Source organism: Mustela lutreola, chromosome 12 (assembly GCF_030435805.1).
Source record: "Mustela lutreola isolate mMusLut2 chromosome 12, mMusLut2.pri, whole genome shotgun sequence".
NCBI lineage: Eukaryota > Metazoa > Chordata > Mammalia > Carnivora > Mustelidae > Mustela > Mustela lutreola.
Window position 1 is genome coordinate 80,707,615 of NC_081301.1, and position 22,288 is coordinate 80,729,902.

The window sequence follows — 22,288 nt, forward strand, 5'->3', positions numbered from 1 at the left end:
TCAAGTGAGTTGGGAGTTTTTTCATTTGGTTTGTGACTCCCTACAACTGCTGGGTTTGTTTTTCTATCTCTGCAATCTGTTTTTCAGAATAGTAAGAGAGTATGACAGTGACTCCATTTCCTGCTCAGACCCCAATAACCTAGAACCCCTACCAGATCCCCAACAGCACTGCTTTGATAGTATGTGTCTCTACCGAGTAAGATCTTCAACTAAGTTGTTTAGGTCACAAAATTCAACTTGGTAGATTTTAATAATTAAATCCATATATACACAATAGGTCAGTAACCTGACAACAGTCTCATACATCACCCTTTCCCTGAGAAAAGGCAATCTGCCATCCCATCCAAAACAAGGTATGTAGAATCAAATAGATATATGAAACAGCACTGAAAAGAAACTTGATGTGTGAAGAGAAGGGAACCTGTTCTGAGTTTTAGATCTTCCCTCCTATTTTGAAGAAATAGTCAACATAGAACAATGGGGTTTTGATTCAGATTAATCTCTCCACTGTGCAGACAGTAACGAATAAGACTGGGAAAAGAAACAAAACAGCCTCTGTTTCCCGGAGAACCTGCTGCCAACCAGTCCTAAGGTAGGATGGACACTTGTGTTTTTGCAGTTCACACAAACAGTGAACACTAATAAACCAGAAATGACCGAGCACGCTCCCCTATCAGCCCTCCTGCACACGTTCTCTCCTTCAACAGCAGAGAGTGGTGTGGTGGGTGAGAAATGCTGGTTCTATCCCTGGTGACCTTGGGAGGTCTGGTAACCAAAATACATCCCAACGCGAACACGAGTGCTTCAAGCAAACACATAGAGCTAACTCTAAAATTACAGCTTCTTCAACTTTAAAAAATATATAACCTGCTGCTATTTTCTGGAGTTTTATGAAATAAAAACTGCTTGTAAAATGTATTCATCTCTCATCTCTCCCTCATCCCTAGAGCGTAGAAGTGTACGACAGATGAGTCTACACGGCTGGTTCTGATTCCGCCTTCTTTCCAAGGGCGCACTTCTGAGGAAATAAAGGTTGCCCCTTCCTATTTCTGATGTCTTCCAATTTACTACCAGTAATTGTGGCCCTCTGACCACAAAACAGAGCTCAAAATAGCCCATTAAAAAACAAGCCACAATCAGACTCCGGCTCCACCACCACAGCCAGTCATCCCAGAGTTGTGATTTCCTTGTTAAAAGACAGAGGCATAATTGAAGCAATATCTTCACTTCAGATTGATTATCAGGCGACCCTTATCCGCATCTTCACTCAGCAATTTGAATTTTAATGAAAGTAAATGGAATAATTAGCATTTCAAAGTGTGTTTGATACACTGAGGGAAGGAAAAAAAGAGAAAAGACTTTTGTGTATCATCTATACACAAAAGAAAGTATTTGGGAGGGGGCAGAGAGAGGAAAGTATAGTTGTATTGTCTTCATTACAATAATCTAAGGAACTGCGTGTACCAGCTGCATAAATAGAGATGTAATATTGTGCTCTTTTCAGCTAAGATTTTTCACCTTTATTATCCCTTAAGTTTTAGCACCGTATTTTATTGCTTGTTACCTTCATCTGAGAGGAACAAAAATCTAAGGGGAGTTGGAATGATTGCCCAAACCTATGAGTTCCAGCAGGATTTCCATGCAACATTAAAACTACCATCACCAGGAAGAATATCCTAACTGGGCCACGGATTTTGCCAAAAGGTACGCCTCTCATCTAGTATCTCCTACTACAAATGGACACTAGCCCCGAAGAACCACTCATCACAGAGGAGGAAGAGTAGCTGGGAGATACAAAAATGTACATTTTATTTTACCAAAAACGGTATGAAGGTACTCTGTATTTGTGGAAAGACCAAAGAAATCAAATCATTTTACATCAGGGCAATCTCCATCTTTTTTTTTTTTTTTTTTTTTTTACCCCCAGGCCTAGGCCAGCAACATGTGCTGATTGCAAAGGAAAGAAATATGAAAAATAACTATCTGGTCTCCTGAGGGGAGAATTTCTGGGAACTTGTCAACTGGAATTGGTGAGAATGTGATCCAAAGCTTTGGAGGTAGCCATCCAATTTCACATGAGACCATGAGACAGAAGGCGAAGTGCTGAATTTCACTTTGTGGTCCCCTATTGCCTTTTGCCCTTTTGATGGAACAAAATTTAAAGAGAGAGAGCAAGCAAGCGGATGACACACACTAAGATCAGAGCTAAAATGGAAAGGCCACGTACCCCAATGATGGCGTTCAGTTCGGCCATGGTCACCTGCTTGGCCCGTTCCACAGCCTGCACCACTTGTTGCTGGTGCTATAAATGAAGATCAGAAACAGAATACAATTATTTGCTTTCTAGTAAGTCAAGAACAGCTTTTCCTAACATGTCCTCTAACTTCAATTACATGCAAAACAGGATTTAGGGGTCTCCATATTTCAAACAAAAGCCCAGGTGGTCACTGACTAAATGTCTAGGATACATCTGGGTCTCTACCGCAGAGAAGTAATGGGCATCCAACTGCACCCCTACAACTGGTAGAAGCAGCTTAAATTTTACTTGGATATCCAGTGGTGCACTGTGGCCCAGCATCTTCCACTAATACTAACAAACACAACAACAAACCCAACCCCCACCTGCTTTCTTTGTACCCCCTTTTCTCTGCCAACTACATAAAAATTCTGAAAATATTTCCTGGAAGTACTTATTTTTAAAATTTCTCCTGATTGTTGTTACAGTAAGCACTAGAAGGCTTTAATTCCTGTCATGAAGGGCTGTATATTTAAAAGAGATTAAAGATGTACAACTTTCACTAGCAGTAACGTCTAAGGACTTCAGGTGTTTCTTTTACATGCAATAGAAAACTAAAACCTAAAAGTTTCATTTATTTATCCTCTGGAAAAACTAGGGTGGATAGTATAGGAAAATCCCACCCTCTATCCAGTACTAAAGAGAATAAGCAAGAACAGAGTATCGATAATTTATGTAATATTTTAAAAAGGAAGTAGCACAGAAGTGTCTGCAAGGAGGCACTCACTCACTTCTGGACACACACTACTGCGTGCACAAGCACCCCCCAAATATAAATATTATTCTCAACTAAATACACTTGAATACTCTAGTATCTATATTCTCAGATTCAGTCTAAAAAAGGTCTCCTTTGGACTTTTTTCAACTAGGTTTAGTGAATGAAGAGCCAAAAAGACCGTGCTATAAGACAAGCACTCCTCTGTGTGGCTAGGAAGAAACTTGTTTTGACTGATCCTAGTTGAGAAATGTGGCTAACCTTCTCCATTGATTTGAAGCGAATATGAAGCTTTGCTAGCATATTGCTTAATACACACAAAACGCTAAGCCATCAATTATACATGAGATTCCCCTTGAGCTACCTGGTATTACACTCCCAAACTCTCAAATATACACAGTAACTGCCATTAACTAGGGTGACCAACATTGCTACCTCTCAGCTGTGTAGGGTCAGAGGGGGTGTGGAGTGTGGAAAAGAAAACTGCTTTAGTTATCCATACGTGGTGTTTTCACCCTTGATTTCCTAATAGAAATGGAAAGAAAAATGTCAAATGGATCACTGCATTTTGAGCTTTTAGTAAACTCTGAACTTTAAAGTAGATACCTTTGATTTTTTCTTAATTTTAAGAGTTTTAAAAGGGCTTAAGAAACAATCCCAAAGTCATCTTTTCTTAAGATTTTATTTATTTGAGAGAAAGAGAGTGAGAGAGAACGCACAAGAGCAGGGGGCAGGCAGAGGGAGAAGCAGACTCCCCGCTGAGCAGTGAGCAGGGAGCCCAGATATCAGGACCATGAGATCCTGACAGAAGCTTAGCAGACTGAACCACCCAGGTGCCCCAAAAGTCTTTCTAGGTATCTCTATCCATTCTCTTACTCTTTAAAATATTTCCCAAAGTGAAATAACTCATTTCCTTCTCTATCTGAAGAAAGTAAAAGTCCTCAAGATTTAGAAAGACATTAGAAGGAACAGAGGGGTACACTCTATACAGTGACCAGTAATAGCAGTTCTTCCTTAAAGCTATCCTAACCAGTCTGTTAACCTACAAATACAGAGTTCATGTTTAGATTTAAAGCAATCTAGTTGTCAGAGTAGTGTAAAATGGCAGTACTTGGACAACAGAGAAAAAGATGACATGTAAGATGACTGGGATTTTTCAAATACTCAAAGTGAGTATATGGACAGCAACTGGTAATGGATTCTCCACCTTCTACTTTCCAACATTCAATAATGGCTGCTCAAAACTTGAAGAAACAAAACCAAAAGGACCACATGAGCACACATCCAAAACACGCATCATTCATTCCACTCAGGCATCCAAACATTCAACAAAAGCCTTTTTAAGTTCCTACTCTGTCCAATTTCTATATATTACTGAAATATTTCCACATTAGTAAATATCCTCTACTTTATATTACGTATTCAAAGAACAGTTTTGTAAGACGGACATGCAGGAAATACAGCTAGTTAAGGCCTTTCTACCATGAAGATTGTTCAACTCTTGCTTCATAACCTGGACTCCCAACTGCCAAAACAGGCAAAGATGCCTGAGGGCAGAAAGGGTATCTTTCTGGCTCAGCATTAAAATCAAGAGCATTTCCTGAGAAAACCAGAAACACAGCAGTGAACCAGAACAGTGACATCTGATGTCCCTATAGAAACTCTTGCTAAAAAGCTAAAATGACAATGGAAGTCATGATTCAGCTCCTTTGTTTCCTTTCATGGCAGTGGCCATGGGCTAACACCACAGCTGAACTCTACCTGTAGTTCAGGATTTTACTTCCCTATTTCTGCTTACAACTGTGAATCATCTGCTGTTTGAAGCTCCCTAAGGCAAAGAATGCCTCCTCCCAGTGTGCTCTGAAAGCACCAGAAACACCCTGACCCTGCTCACTCAGCCGTGTTAGTAACCCAAGAAGCAGCACACCCCAGGAAAGAAAAGGCAAACGTTCAAACAAAGAAAAAAATGAACACTCGATAAAGAAGCCCCAAATCCTCAAAAATTGACCCAAAGGTGGCATTTTTTTTTCCATTTCCAATTTTAACAAATAAGAAGCTCTCTGACTCAGAAAACCAAGTTTTCACATCTCCTTAGAACCCTGATGGTTTTCCCATTACGTCTGCCATCTCTTCCCCTTTTCTTCCCCTTCCCTGTAGGCTTCTCTCCTCCCACTCCACCCTGCAGCTCATTTCCTCTCCCACTTCCTGCTTCTCCCCTCTGCCCCCTCACCACAAGTGGTGACAGCCACTCCAGCCCCAGTCAATCTGCAGAGAGCAACAGTCCTGTGGCCGTTTACTGCTCAAGCTGCTCCCTCACGCAGGGGCCCCGACTGAACTTTTTCTACCAGCATCACCAAATCAAGTGCTACTAAGAACATATCAATAAGCCTAAGAGGAGAGAGGGAGGCTCTAACTGGGACTCGGAAGGGTAGGGGGAAAGCCCAATAATTTAGTCTTTAAAATACTGAGATTTGTAATTTTAAAAAAGAAACCTTTCAAAAAAGCCAAAAAACAAAAAACAAAAACAAAAACAAAAACCCTGTACTGTGATTATGGCTGCACAACTCTGTATATTTACTGAAAATCACTGGATTATATATACATTTTAAACAAATGAATTTTGTGATGTGTAAGTTGTATCTCAATTAAACACTGTGATTTAGGGAATACAAGCAGGGATGGGGGCATTAGAATGAAATTCTACACATTAGTCACTTCCCTACTTAACTTTCATCATCAAATTATTTTTTGCATTTTTCAGGAAAAGGCTTGAGATTAATTTTTCAACAAGAAAGAGACTGAAACGATAGAAGTCATAAGTCCAACAAAGCCTGCTGAGAAAACAGACCTTAACAAACCACTAATGCATGTATAACAGGTGTTTAATGTAGGTTTTGGGGAAGAGATGACAATGACCATACTTGCCAGCCAATATTTTAGGGCATGGTAACAGATGTAGTACTTCTAATAAAAACAGGGGGGAAAACCTCTACATTACAACTTGGGAGTTTTTTTTTCATACCCACTCCCCCCTCCTTACCTCCTACCTACCTTACTGATAGGGGTAAGTAAAGAGGTAGTGGGTAAAGGCAGAGGTGTAAAGTGAAGTAGGATTTTTATAATGAACAACATTAATATTCCTGACACGTGACATGAAAAAGTCAGCACTTGGGATAATGGCCCCCAATCCTCAAAAGGAACTCCCAGACACAGAGCACCTTATATTATATAGCAAAGCCAAGACATAAAATAATACTAGGGGAGGTTATAGGAAGGCATGCCCAGCATACTTCCTAGAGCATCAGGAAAGGCTTTGCTTGCTTATTCATTCAGTCAATTATTTATTAGGAACCTACTGTGTGCCAGATGACTGTGGCAGGAACCAAGACTAGAGTCATGAACAAGACACTCAGTGAATGAGTAACACCCAAAGGCTCAGTAATATCACAACGGGAGGATAATTTCCATGAAGAAAATTATAGGATGCTATGCAATCACTTATTGGGGAGACAGCTAATGGAATCTGAGGGCTGAGGGCAGGCTCCCTGTGAAAGCTGACCCAACAACCGAGACCAGAAGCATGTGCAGGAGTTCTGTGGATAAAGCAAGGAGAAAAGAATCTCAGGCAGAGAGAAGAGCTTTGGCCATGGCCCTGGAGGAGAAAGGCGCGGGTCTGTCAAGGAAGAGAACCAACGTGGATGGTTGCAAAAGAACAGGCTAAGGGGCAGAATTGGGAGAGACAAAGCAAGGTGGGAATGAAAGCCTTCTCGGGCAGGGCAAAACACACAGGCAAAACTTTAAGTGGAAAAGTATTCACAAAAATAACAACAAAGGCAAGAGCCCGAAGTCACATGGGTAGGGCCCAGGCACGCTCTCTAGAACCATACTAGCGGAAGTGAAATGTGTAAGGCAGGAGGAGGCCAAACACAGACAGGCTCTGCATGACATGCAGAAAACTTGGGACTTTATCCTGGTAAGGCATTCTTTTTTTTTTTTTTTTAAAAAAAGATTGATTTTAGAGAGAAAGAAAGAAAGAGCTTGCATGAATGCGAGAAGCAGAGGGAGAGAGAATCTCGAGCAGACTCTGAGCTAAGTGAGGAGCCTGAGTGGGGCTCAATCTCACGACCCTGAAATCATGACCTAGGCAGAAATCAAGAGTCAGATGTTTAATCGATCGTACTACCCAGATATCCCCAGGTGGGCAAAATTTTTGTTAGAAATTTTAAAGCAGCTGAGTGTTATCAGTTCTGCATCTCAGTAAGATAGACCTGGGATAGTAAAGAAACTGGATGACAGAGAGATGAGCCAGACAGGAGGGAGAACAGGCAGAAGGCTAACACAATACTCTAGAGTGAAAGATAAACTTGAACTTGGACCAAATGCCCTTCCTGCTCAACAGGACTCATTAGCCACATGTACATAAAAAGCCACTTGCTCAGAACTAGTAAAAGCCTTAGAACATGAGACCCAGACGGCAGCAGTGCCCCAAGCACTGTAACTATAAACTGACCAACAAAAGTCTCTCCACCTTCCCAAAAGCCTACAGATTTCTAAATGGTGCCCTGGCTGCGGGGACTGGTGGGTGGCCTTGTAGTATCAGCCACAGGCCAAAAGCCATTACTATCCAACAGATGCGTTTCCCCTGCCATACCCTCCCCAAGCAGTACGTCAGTCTCTCTTGATAATATCCTCTGGAAGGGAACTCTCCACCCACCTCATGCACAAGCTTTTCCTATGTGGGGAGAATGGGCTCTAATATTATTAGAAAGCTACCTCTCCCAACTTCTTCCCACTGGATCCAGTTTTGCCTCTACATTCTCCTCCAATGGACTGCACTTCAAGTACACAAAAATGGCCTAATGTTTGTTTTCACTTTCTATATCCCCAGTTAAATATCCCTAGGCCACTGGCTTTAAGCCACTCATCCTCTGGCCGCTCCACTGACGCTCCGCTGTGGTGCTCTAGGTGGTAAGACAGAATACTGCCGGCGTGGCTAAGCAGGTCAAATCTGAGTGAAAGAGTCACTCCATGCCCAGTAAGTCAGGCTAAAATCCCACTCAGTCTGTTTCAGCAACTCTACTGGCCCAAATAAGCTTTAAATTCAAATTGGCCATTCTTAATGGTATCCCAAGAAATGTTAGTCCCACAAGAAATCAGGTATTACTTAAAACAAAAACAAAACAAAAAACCCACCAGGTTTAATTCTGCCTATACCTGGTAAATGGCAGGTCTTCTCTGAGCTTCAAATCTCAGAGACTGAATATGTATGCAAGGTTTTACATACAATTTTATCTGTGAAACTTGGGACTAAGGCTTGGAAAGTACTGTACAAGGCTTTTTCCTACTGACCACCTAGCCTCACCTTCACTGCTCTGACCCACACGAGGACAGAGCATGCTTGCCTGACCTATCCAATAAATTCTCAAGTCCCTGCTTTCCAAGAGAACTTTCTACGATGTCAGAAACTTTCTAAATCTGTGCTGATAATCTGGTGGCCACTAGCCACCTACCAGTGGATACTGAGCACTTGAAATGGGGCTAATGTGATTGGAAAACTTAATTTGTAACCTTATGTAACTTTGATTAATTTTATTTTCACTTTTTTTTAAAGATTTCGTTTATTTATTTGACAGACAGAGATCACAAGTAGGCAGAGAGGCAGACAGAGAGAGGAGGAAGCAGGCTCTGCTGAGCAGAAAGCCTGATGCGGGGCTCGATCCCAGGACCCTGGGATAATGACCTGAGCCGAAGGCAGAGGCTTTAACCCACTGAGCCACTCAGGTGCCCCAGATTAATTTTAAATCTAAATAGCCACATGTGGCTATGGCTACCTTAATAGATATTATAAGCTCTACTTAAAGCATTGTAAAGTAATAATTCAGTAATAATCCAATCATCACCTAACTGAAAGTCAAAGAAATGAGTAGGTTTCTCGAAAGCAGGTTAATTTTTTCAACACATATTGGTAAGGGTTGGCATTGCTGCTTCTGAAAGGAGGCTGACATTGAAACCTGCAGAGAAGTTCTCCTTCCTGAGGACCATTTACTTACCGAGGGCAAGCAGGCTATAATGTCACCATAAGGATCTCGCCAAATACACAACTGTCACTAAAGTACTCAGTCACATAAAAGAAGTCAGCTGGCCAAACCACGGAACAAGGGACAGGATTATGCTCCCTGATGCTTCAGTCAGTTTTGTAAGGGAAAAAAAACCCAGACTTTAAATGAAAGATTGTCCAATGTAAGAATCCGAAAACGAGACAAAATTCATGAAAGCCTCAATCTAGGTGTATTAGCATTTCAGGACATCCTTTAGATATATAGCACTGTCATAATGTATTACCAGCACTGACAAAATGGCCCTGACTGGAACGCAGACGTGTCCTATGAAGGCTGCTGGCATTTAATGAACGATCTCTGAAGATGGTCTTGCGGGTGTCACCGCATACTTATCAGGAGATCTCTGGTGAGTTCAGCCAAGCTCGCCTACATCAAACCATGTTATCACAAGCCAGTGGTTCCTTACGAAGTTAACAAGCAATAAGACGAGTTAACCTGGTGCCATTATGAGGCGAGAACACCGCCACCAGTGCATGTAACCACTGTATTTTGTTCATTTCCTCCCTGAGGCACAATATGAAAGTGACTGATCACATTTTTCAACGTCCATTTTACAATTATTCTATACATGCAAAATGTGGTTCAGAGCAATTCAGCACCATATTAACCCAGGTACTAAAAAAGCAGCATTTGAGATACACTCATATCTCATATCATAGAAGGGGTTTGTTTGCCATCAAATTAAAAGGACCAAATTTATGGCATGTACAAAACAGAAAGTCAGGTACCGTAGCTATTCTTGCTATTGGAATTGGAATTTAAAGAAGCACGTATTATACCATTATGTACTTATGTATGATTTTCTACTATTTAAATGCAATGGAAAGCACCCAAATAAATCTACATAATTCCAGAGGAAGACACTATTTGGTTCTACTCACTAAATAGGCTATCAGGATAATAAAAACCAAGTTTTGAATCACAATTAAATGTGCACCAGAAACTCTTCAAGTTGGAATACTCTCTTTTCCCTAGGTAAATACAGAATAAAAATAAAAGGCTTAAAAATTTCACTCCTGATTTCCCTTTTATAGCCTAAAATTTCTAATGACCAGAGAACTATTATTAAATGTGGTCAAAAGAATGATTTAAATTATTCATTTCATTTCCCATAAAATCAGTATTTTCACAAACAAGGAAGAAACAGCTGCTGACTAGGAAGCCCAGGCCTCAAAGCTGGGGGTTCTGCCATAACTCTGCCTCAGGTCTGGGAGAACAAGTCGACAGGGTTCCTCCACCAGCAATAAAGCAGTTCTGCCTCCACTTAAGTAACTCAAGAAACAAGAAACAGGGGTTGGGGGGTGAGGGGTCCTGCAGGCAAGTCATTACTTACGAGCATCCTTCAATTTTGCTGAAGCCTCATAAGGTCTAACGGTCTACAAGAGATATCCTGAAATCACTGATGAAAAAGAGAGTCCATCCATAAACTACGTGTAAAAACAGAACTAACTTCAGCTAAGCAACCAGATATTTGGAAAAGAGCCAGTCCCCAAGTGGACTGAGAAGTTTGTTTTTCTAGATAGCTTCGTGGGTAAAACACAGACCACATCCCAAACCACTGCACTCCAGAGGTCAGCACTACAGGCCGAACCCTCTCCAGATATTTGCTTGTTTCCTTGGGGAGAGACAGGTGTTCGCTACACTAGAAAATTAATTTTTGGAGCTAGAAGAGAAATCACCCTTAGGGCTACCAAATATGCCTCACTGAGATTTTTAGCTAGTTCACAGCCCTAACTTCAGTTTTAATTTACACTCTTTTCCTCTATAAGGACGACAGAAGAGAGGAAGATAACCAATTCATTCTTCGAAAGGTAATGAGTAAAAAGGGGCGGGAGGGCTGGTTCCACGTCTTCTCCAACAGGAAACTCAGAGCTGTGCTGCTCCTCCTGTAGCAGGCACCGCGGCGACCCAGCATCCGGAGGGGCTTACTGGGCACAAGCACGCATCGCACACTAACCTCAGGTACAGGTGAGGAGACTGAGGCTTCCAGAGGCAAACCATTTGCTAAAAAGGTCACCCAGCTTTACTTGGCTATAGTAAGCCACATAATTTGTAACAGGGAGGCCAGGACTCGACCCAGATCCAACTGTCATCATTTTGGCATCTCTTGCTTCTGGACCTGCCAACGGGGAGTTGATTATTTATAGCTCCCCTCCTGCGAAGGAGACCCAAAGCAGGAGAGAGAAGAACTTCCCACTTACTACGTTGAGATCTGCCTTTTAAAGAAGAAACCTGATGGCAACAGAATCTAGATCAGTCTTACTCATTCCTAAAATCCAAAAGAAAGTGGGAGAAAAAAACAGCTTCGGACAGGTGAGGACTCACTCACGAGGCTTCTTTAAACTCTGGTATTAGGGATCCTATAAAATTTTTAGAACTATATGTGAGAGGAGCCTGGGTGGCACAGGTTAAGCCTCTGACTCTTGATTCCAGCTCGGGTCATGATCTCAGGGTTGCGAGACCAAGCCCTGTGTCAGGCATGATACAGAGCATGGAGCCTGCTTAAGGTTCTCTCTCTTCCTCTGCCCCTCCCCCTCCTGCTTGCATGCCTCACCCTGCCTTAAAAAAAAAAAAAAAGAAGAAGAAGAAGAAGAAAAAGAACTAGGGGCACCTGAGTAGTTCAGTGGGTTAAGCCTCTGCCTTCTGCTCAAGTCATGGTCTCTGGGCCCTGCGATCCAACCGTGCATCGGGCTCTCAGCTCAGCAGGGAGCCGGCTTTCCCTTCTCTCTGCCTGCATCTCTGCCTACTGCCTCTGTCTATCAAAATAAATAAATAAAATCTTTAAAAAAAAATAAAAAGAAAGAAAGAAAAAGAATTTTATGTGATACTTGCTTTGACGACAAAAGTTGGCAATTACCTTTGTCTAACGCCTGGGACTTCTGCAGTAGTAAGTGCAACAGACACATCATTAAAATATACATTGGCTATAATTCTAAAAACTGTTTTTGTGAAATCTACCAGGAAAATGTCTTTTCCTATGATTGTTTCCTGCAATACAGACATTCTTTAAGTACTTATGAACCACAATTACACAACTTATTTCCAAAAAAAAGTCTGGCACTTAAAACTAAATTTATTTAATAGTTGTCATTCAGCATTGCATGTGTAATTTTTTAAATTTTAGGAAATGTGGTATACTAACCACAAGCAGTATTAAGCAGGTACGTTAACAAGCACACGAAGGCTAAATTTAAAACGGGCTTCTAAAGGTATGTACCTCTGTTCCCGTCAAATTCCCGAAAAAACCCCCTCCAACCACTGTCCTGTACCTTATATGTACTAGTCTTCAGGGAATGTTCTCCTTTTTTCTAAATACAATCATTTCATTTTTAAATAAAAACGTTCTAAAATAAATTCTAATGCCACAGCTGCCGTTTTGGCAGTGAGACTGTCACACAGAGAGCCGGTGTTAAAAGATCAGATTAAGAGCCTTCAGTCCTGGCACCGAGTGACGCTCGCAGCCATGCAAGAGTGATTTTCCATGCCTCTGAAGAGACAGGAAATAGAATTCATCTTCCTCTAATAACTTGCCTCCTTCCCTCCCTCCAGATTACGGTCCATCTGGCCTCAGGACAGAAGCGACAAGTCTGATGCTCACAGAATGCCCAGAAGATGAAACGAGGTGGGCAATGTTCAGACACAAAACCTCAGAGAGGCCTGGGTTGGACAGGAACAAACATGTCTGTGGCCCACACATTAAAAGAGAGACGCACACCTTCAGAAACTGAAAAAAGAAGAGCCAATTAAATCCAAAGCAGAAGAAAAGACATACACAGATTTAGGATTTAGAGAACTATGACACAGGTCATTCGTTACACACAAATCAAGGATTTTAACCAAGAAATGTCAAAAGTATTGGGGAAATAAACAGTAAGTGGTGAGATCATGATGCTGTCTTCCCAGCCTCAAGCAGAGAGGAGTTGCAAGTATCTCCCTGTCGCTTTCCTCTGTGGGGTACAACTACTTCCTTAGCCAATTCATTCCAGTCCGGTCTTGCTCGGCACCACTACCATTACACATTCTCCTCCTAATGGGCCTCCTAGCACAAACAACACAACTCAGGTGGGAAAACAACCTATTTGCAGATCAGCTCCACCACCACCCCCAAGATCTCCTTCCCCTTTGGCATATAACCCCACAGATTCTGCAAAAATGCCATAGGCATAAGATCTACCAGTGATTACAGATGGGGGGGTCTATGCTTGCAAAGGCCTCAAGTGTCATACCCCCCCAGGGATAGTTCAAACTCTTCCCTCCACCTGGGGTGTAACACCTCACACGGTTACAGCTCTGTGGGTTGCACACACATTCTCCCCATCCTCCAGCTCCATAAAGCAGAGCAGCTTCAACTAAGAGACACACTGGTCTGCCTTGGGCAAGCTAGGCCAGGCTTCCTAAAGAAATGCAAACAGGCCTCTTAACTCCACCCAATCTAGTCACAAGCAAATCCTGAGCAGAAATAGGCAAATGCGGATATAGTGGGTAGTGGTTTTGTGGTCACAGCTAAAGGAAAAGAAAGACAATTCCTCCATTGTTGTTTGTGGTCCAGAAGAACATTTGAATTAAGGATGTTAACTCAGATCCATGGTTCGTGAACATGAGTACTCTGTGGGATATTTACCTGATGAAAGGTACCCATGGTTACTGAGATCCAACCGAGTTCAAACCAAGTAAGAATTTACATAGGAATTCACATGATCTGTAATACACACCCATGCTCAAACACCCGCTGCAGGCTCACATCAGTACATGCCCACGGGCAGGCAGGCAGACGGGCAGCTCTCCTGGAAAGCAACGCCACAACGTACCTACAGAAGTGGAGGGTAGGAGGAAAGTGCCGCGGTGCCTTCTAGCCCACAGCACAAAACTCGGTGGCCGAGACACACCTTTTCACAGGTGCTCTTACCTGAGCAAATGACGGATTCAGTAATCCAGAAGCACTTCCACCTAAACTTTGCCTACCAAAAGCAAGCAAGCAAACAAAAAGAGGCCAGAAAAGTCACAAGGACGCCACCATCCCCGAGAAATGCACCTTCTCATTCCAACATGAGCATAACTACAGACAGCGTGTGCTTCCACGGCTGGTGAGCGAGAGGGGCACAAAGTCTGTGGTACTCAGAGCGCCGAGCCCACAGAGTCCATCCTGCCTATCTTTTTCCAAGTGCAGACACAGTGTTAAGATTTCATCAGGTAGTAGGTAACTTTTTTAAAGCAGCTAGCCAAAAGTTACCTTAGTCCGTTTACTATATAAAGCACTTTCTCTGGATGTGTCTTTATGGCAACTCTTAATGCCCAGTGACCAAAGCGTGTAACAAACCCTTCTGGGCAACATTTCAATCCACCCTATGAGAGGCCATTATGGAAAACAGTCATAATTCTGAGCAACAACAATACATCGTCCAATAACAGCAAGATATTTTAACAATTGAATTTTGCTTCACACGTTAGAAAATGTTCCATTATATGAACACAATTATACTCCACTGAATGTTAATAAGGTGTAGAAGTTGGAATGTGAACACTGTATCTTAGAAATGTGCCATACAAACACCAAGAGACTGACATGGCCAAAGAGTCAGTTCCACAATCCCTCTTCTGCAAAACCACTAAAATGGCACCTTCTAGCCCAGTGTCTCAAACCAACTGCCTTACCTCTTGGGACAGGAAGGGAATGACTTGCGCACAGATAGCATTCAGCCTCTTGACAATCTCTGCCTGCATTTAAAAAAAAAAAAAAAAAAAAAAAGGAAAGGAAAGCAATAAAGAGAACAGTCAGCTGGTTACAAATTCCCAAAATATTAACAGGATGATATTAAAACACACTTTATATTCTGGCTGGCGTACTTCCTAAGGAAGAGGAGAACTCTCATCAGCAAGCCCATTAAAAGGAGGCAGTGACAACAGTGCCACATTAATAGCACAATTTATTAACCGGCATTCATCTTAAAAAGTCAACCTTCAAGCACCAGGACAACATAAAAAAGGAATTTAATTTTCATGACTGGAAGTCAGTTTTCAAAAGCCTTCAACAGGACCCTTGTTCATTCTAATATGGTTTTTCGTTTTAACAGTAAAGATACATTCATCCTACCATCCCAGTTTCTCTCAGCAACTCATTGGATTTCTTCATTTGTGGCCTTTGCTAAAGCCCCCAACTTCCCAAAAGAAGAACACCCAACCAACACAGGTAAGATGATTAACTGAGATCCTGAAGTTATAAATTGATAGGGAACAGCAGGTTTTCTTCAATCATGAAAATTTCCAAAATGTGTCCCACCAGGGTTTTCACTGTGCAGAGGCAGACCATGGTAAAATTTCCCTACACTTAGCAGAAAGGGATTTGTATATATACAGAAACTAACCTTGGGAACATTACTTATTCTTGAACTACAGATCTGCAAAGTCTCAGCAACATCAGATAATACAGAATTTATTCCCTAATAATTTCTGTTAAGTATAGAAATTTTCTATCAATAGGATGCTACAGTGAGTGAAAGAAAGAAAGTTAGAAGAAATTTAGAAAGAAAGAGAAAGAAAAGAAAAGAAAGAAAAGAAAGAAAAAGAGAAAAAGAAAAAGAAAGAAAGAAGTGCTACCCACTAACTTTTCTTTAAAAATCTACCCAGAGCTTCACTGGTGATCATCTTAATTTGTATTATCCGACTGCTCCTTATATACTTCAGGATGGGGACATGTAAACACATGGTTTTTTGATACACATACATGCAAAATAGCTTATATTTTAAATGATGGGATGGGTTGAAGGACAGGCAAGAAGTGTTGAGAGGCAGAAAATGTAAAGCAATTACTTTTCCTGAGACATTCTTAAAATAAATTCCATCCAGGGTCAGTTTCTCATTTTATAAGAGGACAAAAATGCTCTTTTTCTTGCTAAGTCATTACCAGAATGACAGCGACACTACACTCTCATGCAATCTAGGTTTCCTTCTTTCATCAGCCACCCTTTTGACTTTGCGGCTATGCAATCTTTTAAATGCCAGCACCTTAAAAACTTCGCCAGCCAAGAGAAAACACAAATTCACCGTGAAGGAAGTTTCAAACCCAGGCTTTCCTTCCCAGCCTGTCCTAACAGGATGGACAAAAACCCAGCACCAGTAACACAGCAGTGAATAAGGACCCAACTGTGCTGACCTGATTTAATTTACTGCACTGGCCCCACGGAGCATTTAGCTATCCTTTAAGAATGCTTAAACCACCATGAAAAGCTGCAGTGGGAATCACCTAACCACTCTCCACCTGGGCGGACATACCACAGTGGTTATGGGTGAAATTCCAGTGTGAGCCGAGAAAATAGAGTAGCATTCACCAGACCGAAAGCACTGCATCTCAAAGGCATTTGGTTGTTAAGCTTTTTGTAGGGAGAGATGGAGGGGGAGAGAATAAAAGATAATGAGACACTTTGGGGCAGACCAAACTGATGATTCTAATGCTTAGAACCATCTGCCAAGCATATTTTCCTCATTATGTTGTTTACATAAATAAAATAGTCCCTTGCTAGGAGGGTTTAAAAATGTGTGGGCACATAAGAAAACTGAGTTCTTTAGTTTGCCTACATAATCTAGGCAATAAAAACTACTCTAAGGAAACTTACTCATCGGGCAAAATAAAGACCAAGAGGTATTTATTTGGCCTCTTCAATTTTGGACCTAGGCTATTTTAAGTCTGAGCAACTGTGGGAAAAAAAAAAGTAATAATAAATCTGCATTTTCTTAAAAATAAATGTAGAAAAGTAGAAAAGTTGATTTATTTATTCACGTATATTAACACACGTAACAGAGAAAAGGGAAGGGTCTTGCAAACTTTTTCTTTATAGGTCTCCTTTTGTTTAAAAGACTTCTTAATTTCTTTAAGTTGTCATGCCAATGGATTTTTCATGGTCAGGCTAATTGGCGGCAGGGGGGTGGATGTGTGTGTGATTTCATAAAATTAAGCAGGTCATTCCTCACTTTGAAAGCTAAAGTTGCCTCGGAAACACTGCTGCTTCCATGGTCAACTAATTTTGCCTCTTTTGTCCCACAGGACCCAGCTTTAGGGAGGCATCATTTATTTACAGGCCTTTCCACTGGGCTTCAGTGATCAGCCAATAATACTGTGGACACACACTTCTAATGGCCTATGTTTTGAAACTGAGTCTAATCTAATGGCGTAGGGCCCAAACTCCTTTTCCAGCACAGCCATTAAAGGATGTAGGTTATTGCTGTTGTCACCATTGATATTTGTCATTGTAATGTAATTAGGGCCCTAAAATGATGCATTACAGCCCTTGGCACAGCTTCTATTAAAATCTTTTCTTCTGCTCACTGAACTGCGACCTGCTTTCTGATGAATAACAGACAGACAGCTTTAGGGTAAGGAGCAGATTCATCAAAGAAGTATTTTTCAGCTTTGGGGAAAGAGAGGGGGAAAAAAAAAGGCAACCTAGGAGGAAAAGCACTAGGGGAAGAAAAGCCACAATACACATTTGAATTTCATCTGACCACTTGAAATTCTGATTGCGTCTGATGAATCTTGCTTAGACAATATATTCCCAGTCTTCGAATCACATGGTTAATCAGGGCTCTAATCTGCTATCCATCAGCGTATGCCAGCGCTGTAGCTTCCAATCAAATTTATAGGTGATGTGGCTCATGCATCCCTGAACAACTACGTTCACAGAGAGCCCATTTAAACAGGCCAAGATTCTGAAATACTGCTGTTAGGGCTGCTGATGTTATTGTGGTATTCGAGGCCTTACAGACGCAGCTAGACTATTGTCTTTAGATGCCCACGATATTCCAAAATAGCATTAACGGCCCCAATAAAAGGACAATTGTTCATGCCAAATTGTAACAAAGTAATTTGTTTTTAGAGTTGCCGTTTGTCGAATCCATTAACAATTTTTGATATTTCGATTGTCTTCCTCTACCCATGAAGACAGTCATTTAAAAATAAGTTTCAAAAATAGTATTTTCCTACCCTCATTTCACCAATACTCTATTTCCTCCTCCTGTAATTTCCCACCTTTATGCCACCTTCCGATGAAAAGAACCAGTAAGTGACCATCCCTACACATACATACACACACACACACACACACACACACACCCAAACTGTGCAAAATACTTTAGAAAAAGGCAGTCTATGAAAACACCTTGGCTATGCACTCAACATTTGGCACAGGAATGCTGAGAGGCTAACACCTCCAAAACGGAGACGTCCAGTGGCCTAACCAATTGGTAATGGAACACAAAAACACAAGGAAGAAGTTTTCACCACTTTTTTCTTCATACTCCTAAACTCAAGATCTATTAAAAAATGCTTTAACTCCCTTGCATCATGGCAAAGCAACATCATGCACTGAAAAGAATGCCACAATTCAACCATTAGATTAAAAAAGTAACAAATACTGAAGAACACAATATCAAATACATATTTTCTTTATCACATAACAAATTACATTAGTCATTTAAGTAAGACAAAAACCTGGTTAAGCCTACACTTGAATTAAATTACATCCCCTCAAATAGTTGTAATATAATAAAAACCTAATTTTTATTTAGATTACTTCCGCCTATGATTTCCTTAAAAAAATTAAACAAATTTTATTTTTATGACATAATAAACTTGAGAGAAAGCACAGATAACTTTATTTTAGTAATCAAAGAGATGTATCAAAAGCAATTATTGGTTTAAAAAATATTTCTTGGAGTTTTAGTCTCTCATCAAAACAGGAGCAACCTACTACACAATATTGTTGAACTAAAACAGAAAAACAAATTAGGACACCATTTTAGCAGCCAACCAGAAAACAACAACAACAAAACACAAACAATTATAGTTTCAGAAAAACATTCTTGAATAACATTTCACAATTAATTTGCTTTCTGCAGCAGTTTCTTTGCCAAAAACGGTTTTAAGAGAGACTCTATCTTATTAAGCATTTATCAAGAACATACATTCACCAATTATATAAAACACTTCAAAAAGGTGAAGAGAAATTTCTCCTTACTCTACCTGAAATCCTTTTTGGAATAAGTACAAATAAATTCTGCAACTCTCGCCCCCACCCTTCTTTTACCTCTATACAACCAAAGACTGTAATTTTTTATTTCAATCAAAGATAAATTATCTTCATTTGTTCATGGATCCGTTCCAAATTTTCTAAGAAATGCCCTAGCTTCTGGAACTGATCCTGCTTGTTCCTAGATTAAAAGTCAAGAGGACTAATGAGAAATTCTTTCCGACTTCTTAAAAATCCAGGCTCAACCTAAGGAGTAATATTCAAGTAGTAATATTCCTTGAAACTGACAACTCAGTTTTTATCTTGTCATCAAAATTCAACTTTACTACAATTCCCACTATAATGGACAAAACTAATTTTTGTATTAAAAAAATTTTTAAAAAGCCAAACTGGAATAAGGCATAGAGATTTAGATGAAAGGTACAGTCAGCATTGCTGGCAAGCTGGTAAACCAGATGCCTACGTTTTATTTTAGTTCAGGTACTTATTTTGCACAAAATATTTTATATTGCTTAATAAAGCAATAAATGAAGTGATAACATTGTGAGAATCAATTTAATAAAACATCTATCAGTTTCCATAAGGGACTTATTTCAAACAACTAAGACTTTTTTGTGGGTGGGGGGGCAAGTGTTAAGACTTTTAAAAGCTCTCATCATCCCACTTCCCTCTAATAAGAAAGAGGTACCACCTAGGAATACTCAGTCTTACCTTGAACGATATGAACCAATTTTTAGTCAGCACCCCAATCCCACCTCCTTTAGGGAGTTGAACTAAAGCAATGATTCTATCAACAGTAACACCTCAAAGCAATGTCAATCTGTTTTGTGTTTTGAACTCCTATCTATGCTAATTTACTGAGTGCAAAGTATGCCATTCAGTACCCAGTCCGGGGGCGCCTGGGTGGCTCAGTGGGTTAAAGCCTCTGCCTTCAGCTCAGGTCATGATCCCAGGGTCCTGGGATCAAGCCCCAAGTTGGGCTCTCTGCTCAGCAGGGAGCCTGCTTCCTCCACCCCTCTCTCTGCCTGCCTCTCTGCCTGCAAATAAATAAAATCTTAAAAAAAAAAAAAAAAAAAAAAAAAAGGAAAGAAAAAGTACCCAGTCTGTAGTTCAGTTCACTGCAGACCCTGAAGCATACCATTTGTTTGTCCTAAAGAAATATACAGGTGCTACTATTTGTGATGCTAGCTCAAGAGTACACGGGGCAATGCCCTTCCTGAAGAGTATCACGATGTATCTACATTTCATTGAACTATTCCAATCCATCCCCACCGTAAAGCTGCATTTTACTGATGCATTTTGGCCACAATTAGAAAAAAGTGCCCTTTCCTCTCATCTCTTGAGCTCTCTAAGGTCTTTAAGGGAAATCCCCGACAGATGCCTATTATCCTTACCATATTTTCCAAGCTCTGGTTATTGTGTTTAAAAACAGCTCTAAATGTTGAGAGTGATATATTATCAAGGTTAAGAATGACGATCATTGTGCCAGACATCCAATTACTCCCACAAGGTCAAATCATTTCAGTTTTCAAGTCTGAGAAACACTGTAACCAATGTTATCATGATTATACTCCGCTCAACCAGAGGGGAGTGGCAGGGAAAATGGGGGGGAAAGATGGGAGGGAAAAGTGGGATGTCAGGAGTAGGGAAAGAAAATGACTTTCTCTGGTGAGCGTGAGGTCAGCTTTCGCCCAACAAGGTTGAGCTGGTCAGAGAACCTGATTACTCGGAGTCCTAAGACCCCCATGCAAACGCTCATTTCCTCAGGCCAGTGTGTCACACAGCAAGGCCTGCTAGCTGTCTGATTTCTCTTCTCTCTCCCTGTCTCTGAATCCATCCATCAATCTCTCCAGCTGTTTTCACCTTACTCTTTCCTACTGACGTAAGTGTACAGGTGCCTTAGGATGCTGACTAACAATTAAGCATTTTCATCCTTAGCAATAGTAGAGGGAGCAAATATTCATCACCCACAGCAGGTGATGATCATCTACCTTAATTTTTCCCAACATGATCTATGTGATTAAACTATATATAAGAAATACCTAAAGACAGAGGAACTCTGGAAATTTGGAAAAAAACAGTAAGACAAATAAAAATACAAATGGTCCTTAAGCTCATCAAGGAAACCTACCTCCAAGTAAAGCAATAAACCGCCTTCTATACACTGACAGCCATGCTCTATTTTTCAGTCTATCCTCTTACTTCAGGCTAAAGACTTCCTTTCCTTGTCTGTTTTTCTCTTCTCTCTATTTTCTGGAAAACCTATGTCTCTATCCACATTCCTCAGCATTTCCTTTTCTCTTGTCCTTTCAATTCTAGCAAGGCCTCCCCTTGGCCTCTACCAAAGGTTTCCCCTTCCCCGTCACAATAGTATAAAATTTCAAGTCTTCAAAGTCATCACTGTCAAGATATCCTTCATCCCCTCAAACGGTTTTCTCACTCGGATAAGTAGCCAGCGCCTATCAAAACCAAAGTCAGGCTCCTCTTCTGCTTGAACTCGTGCTGCTCTGCCAAATGCTCCCACTACCAACCGGGTTCAGGCAGAGCAGGCAAGTGACTCTGTGGGTCCCCACCTGGCCTCGAGCAGAAAGGGGAAAGCATCCCAAAAATGGGGGTGAATAAAGAATGAAAGGATGAGGGAGAGTCCCTGTGCCTGATCTTCCCAAGGTTCGCTGCTTACTCACTCCACTCGCCATCCTGTGACTCCTTCTCCCAGTCACTCTCTGGCCTCATACAGTCCTTTCTCCACGGTGTCTGTAATGTCTGAAAGCATCTCACATGCTTCTGTTTACATGAATGAGAATAGTGCTTCTCAAACTTGAATGTGCGAACTAATCACCCAGGAATCTTGTTAAAATCTCTACCTAACGTGGGGCCCAAAGATCTTAGCTTCTAACAAGATGCCATGGGTCTACAGACAGCAACCCGGGTAGCAAGGTTTTATAGAATGCAGGCTCAGTGAAGGCAAAGATCTCTGTCTACAGAACCCCCCCACCCCGTATGGTAAGTAGAAGATGCTCAAAAACATTTGTTGAATGAAGAGAAGCAACTGCAGTTCACTTAGGTGGTAGGAGTCTCCCAAAATCTTTTGCAAGCACGCTAAAATTGTTTGGGAAGACTTAGAGCACTTCAACCGTAA

General features: G+C 41.1%; 1 protein-coding gene across 11 annotated transcripts in view; it reads right to left on the bottom strand.

Annotated features, from left to right (window-relative positions):
- Positions 1-22,288, bottom strand: part of LOC131812072 (transducin-like enhancer protein 4) — a 141,623-nt gene that overhangs the window by 90,036 nt on the left and 29,299 nt on the right. For 4 of the 11 annotated variants that reach the window (XM_059141112.1, XM_059141111.1, XM_059141113.1 and 1 more), the window contains exons 5-6: positions 14,783-14,845; positions 2,228-2,302 (exon numbers count right to left, since the gene is read on the bottom strand). In XM_059141112.1, the coding sequence (XP_058997095.1) occupies positions 2,228-2,302; positions 14,783-14,845 (138 nt within the window). The remainder of the gene's footprint in view (positions 1-2,227; positions 2,303-14,782; positions 14,846-22,288) is intronic. The other 7 variants (XM_059141119.1, XM_059141118.1, XM_059141121.1 and 4 more) reach the window with 2 other exon arrangements.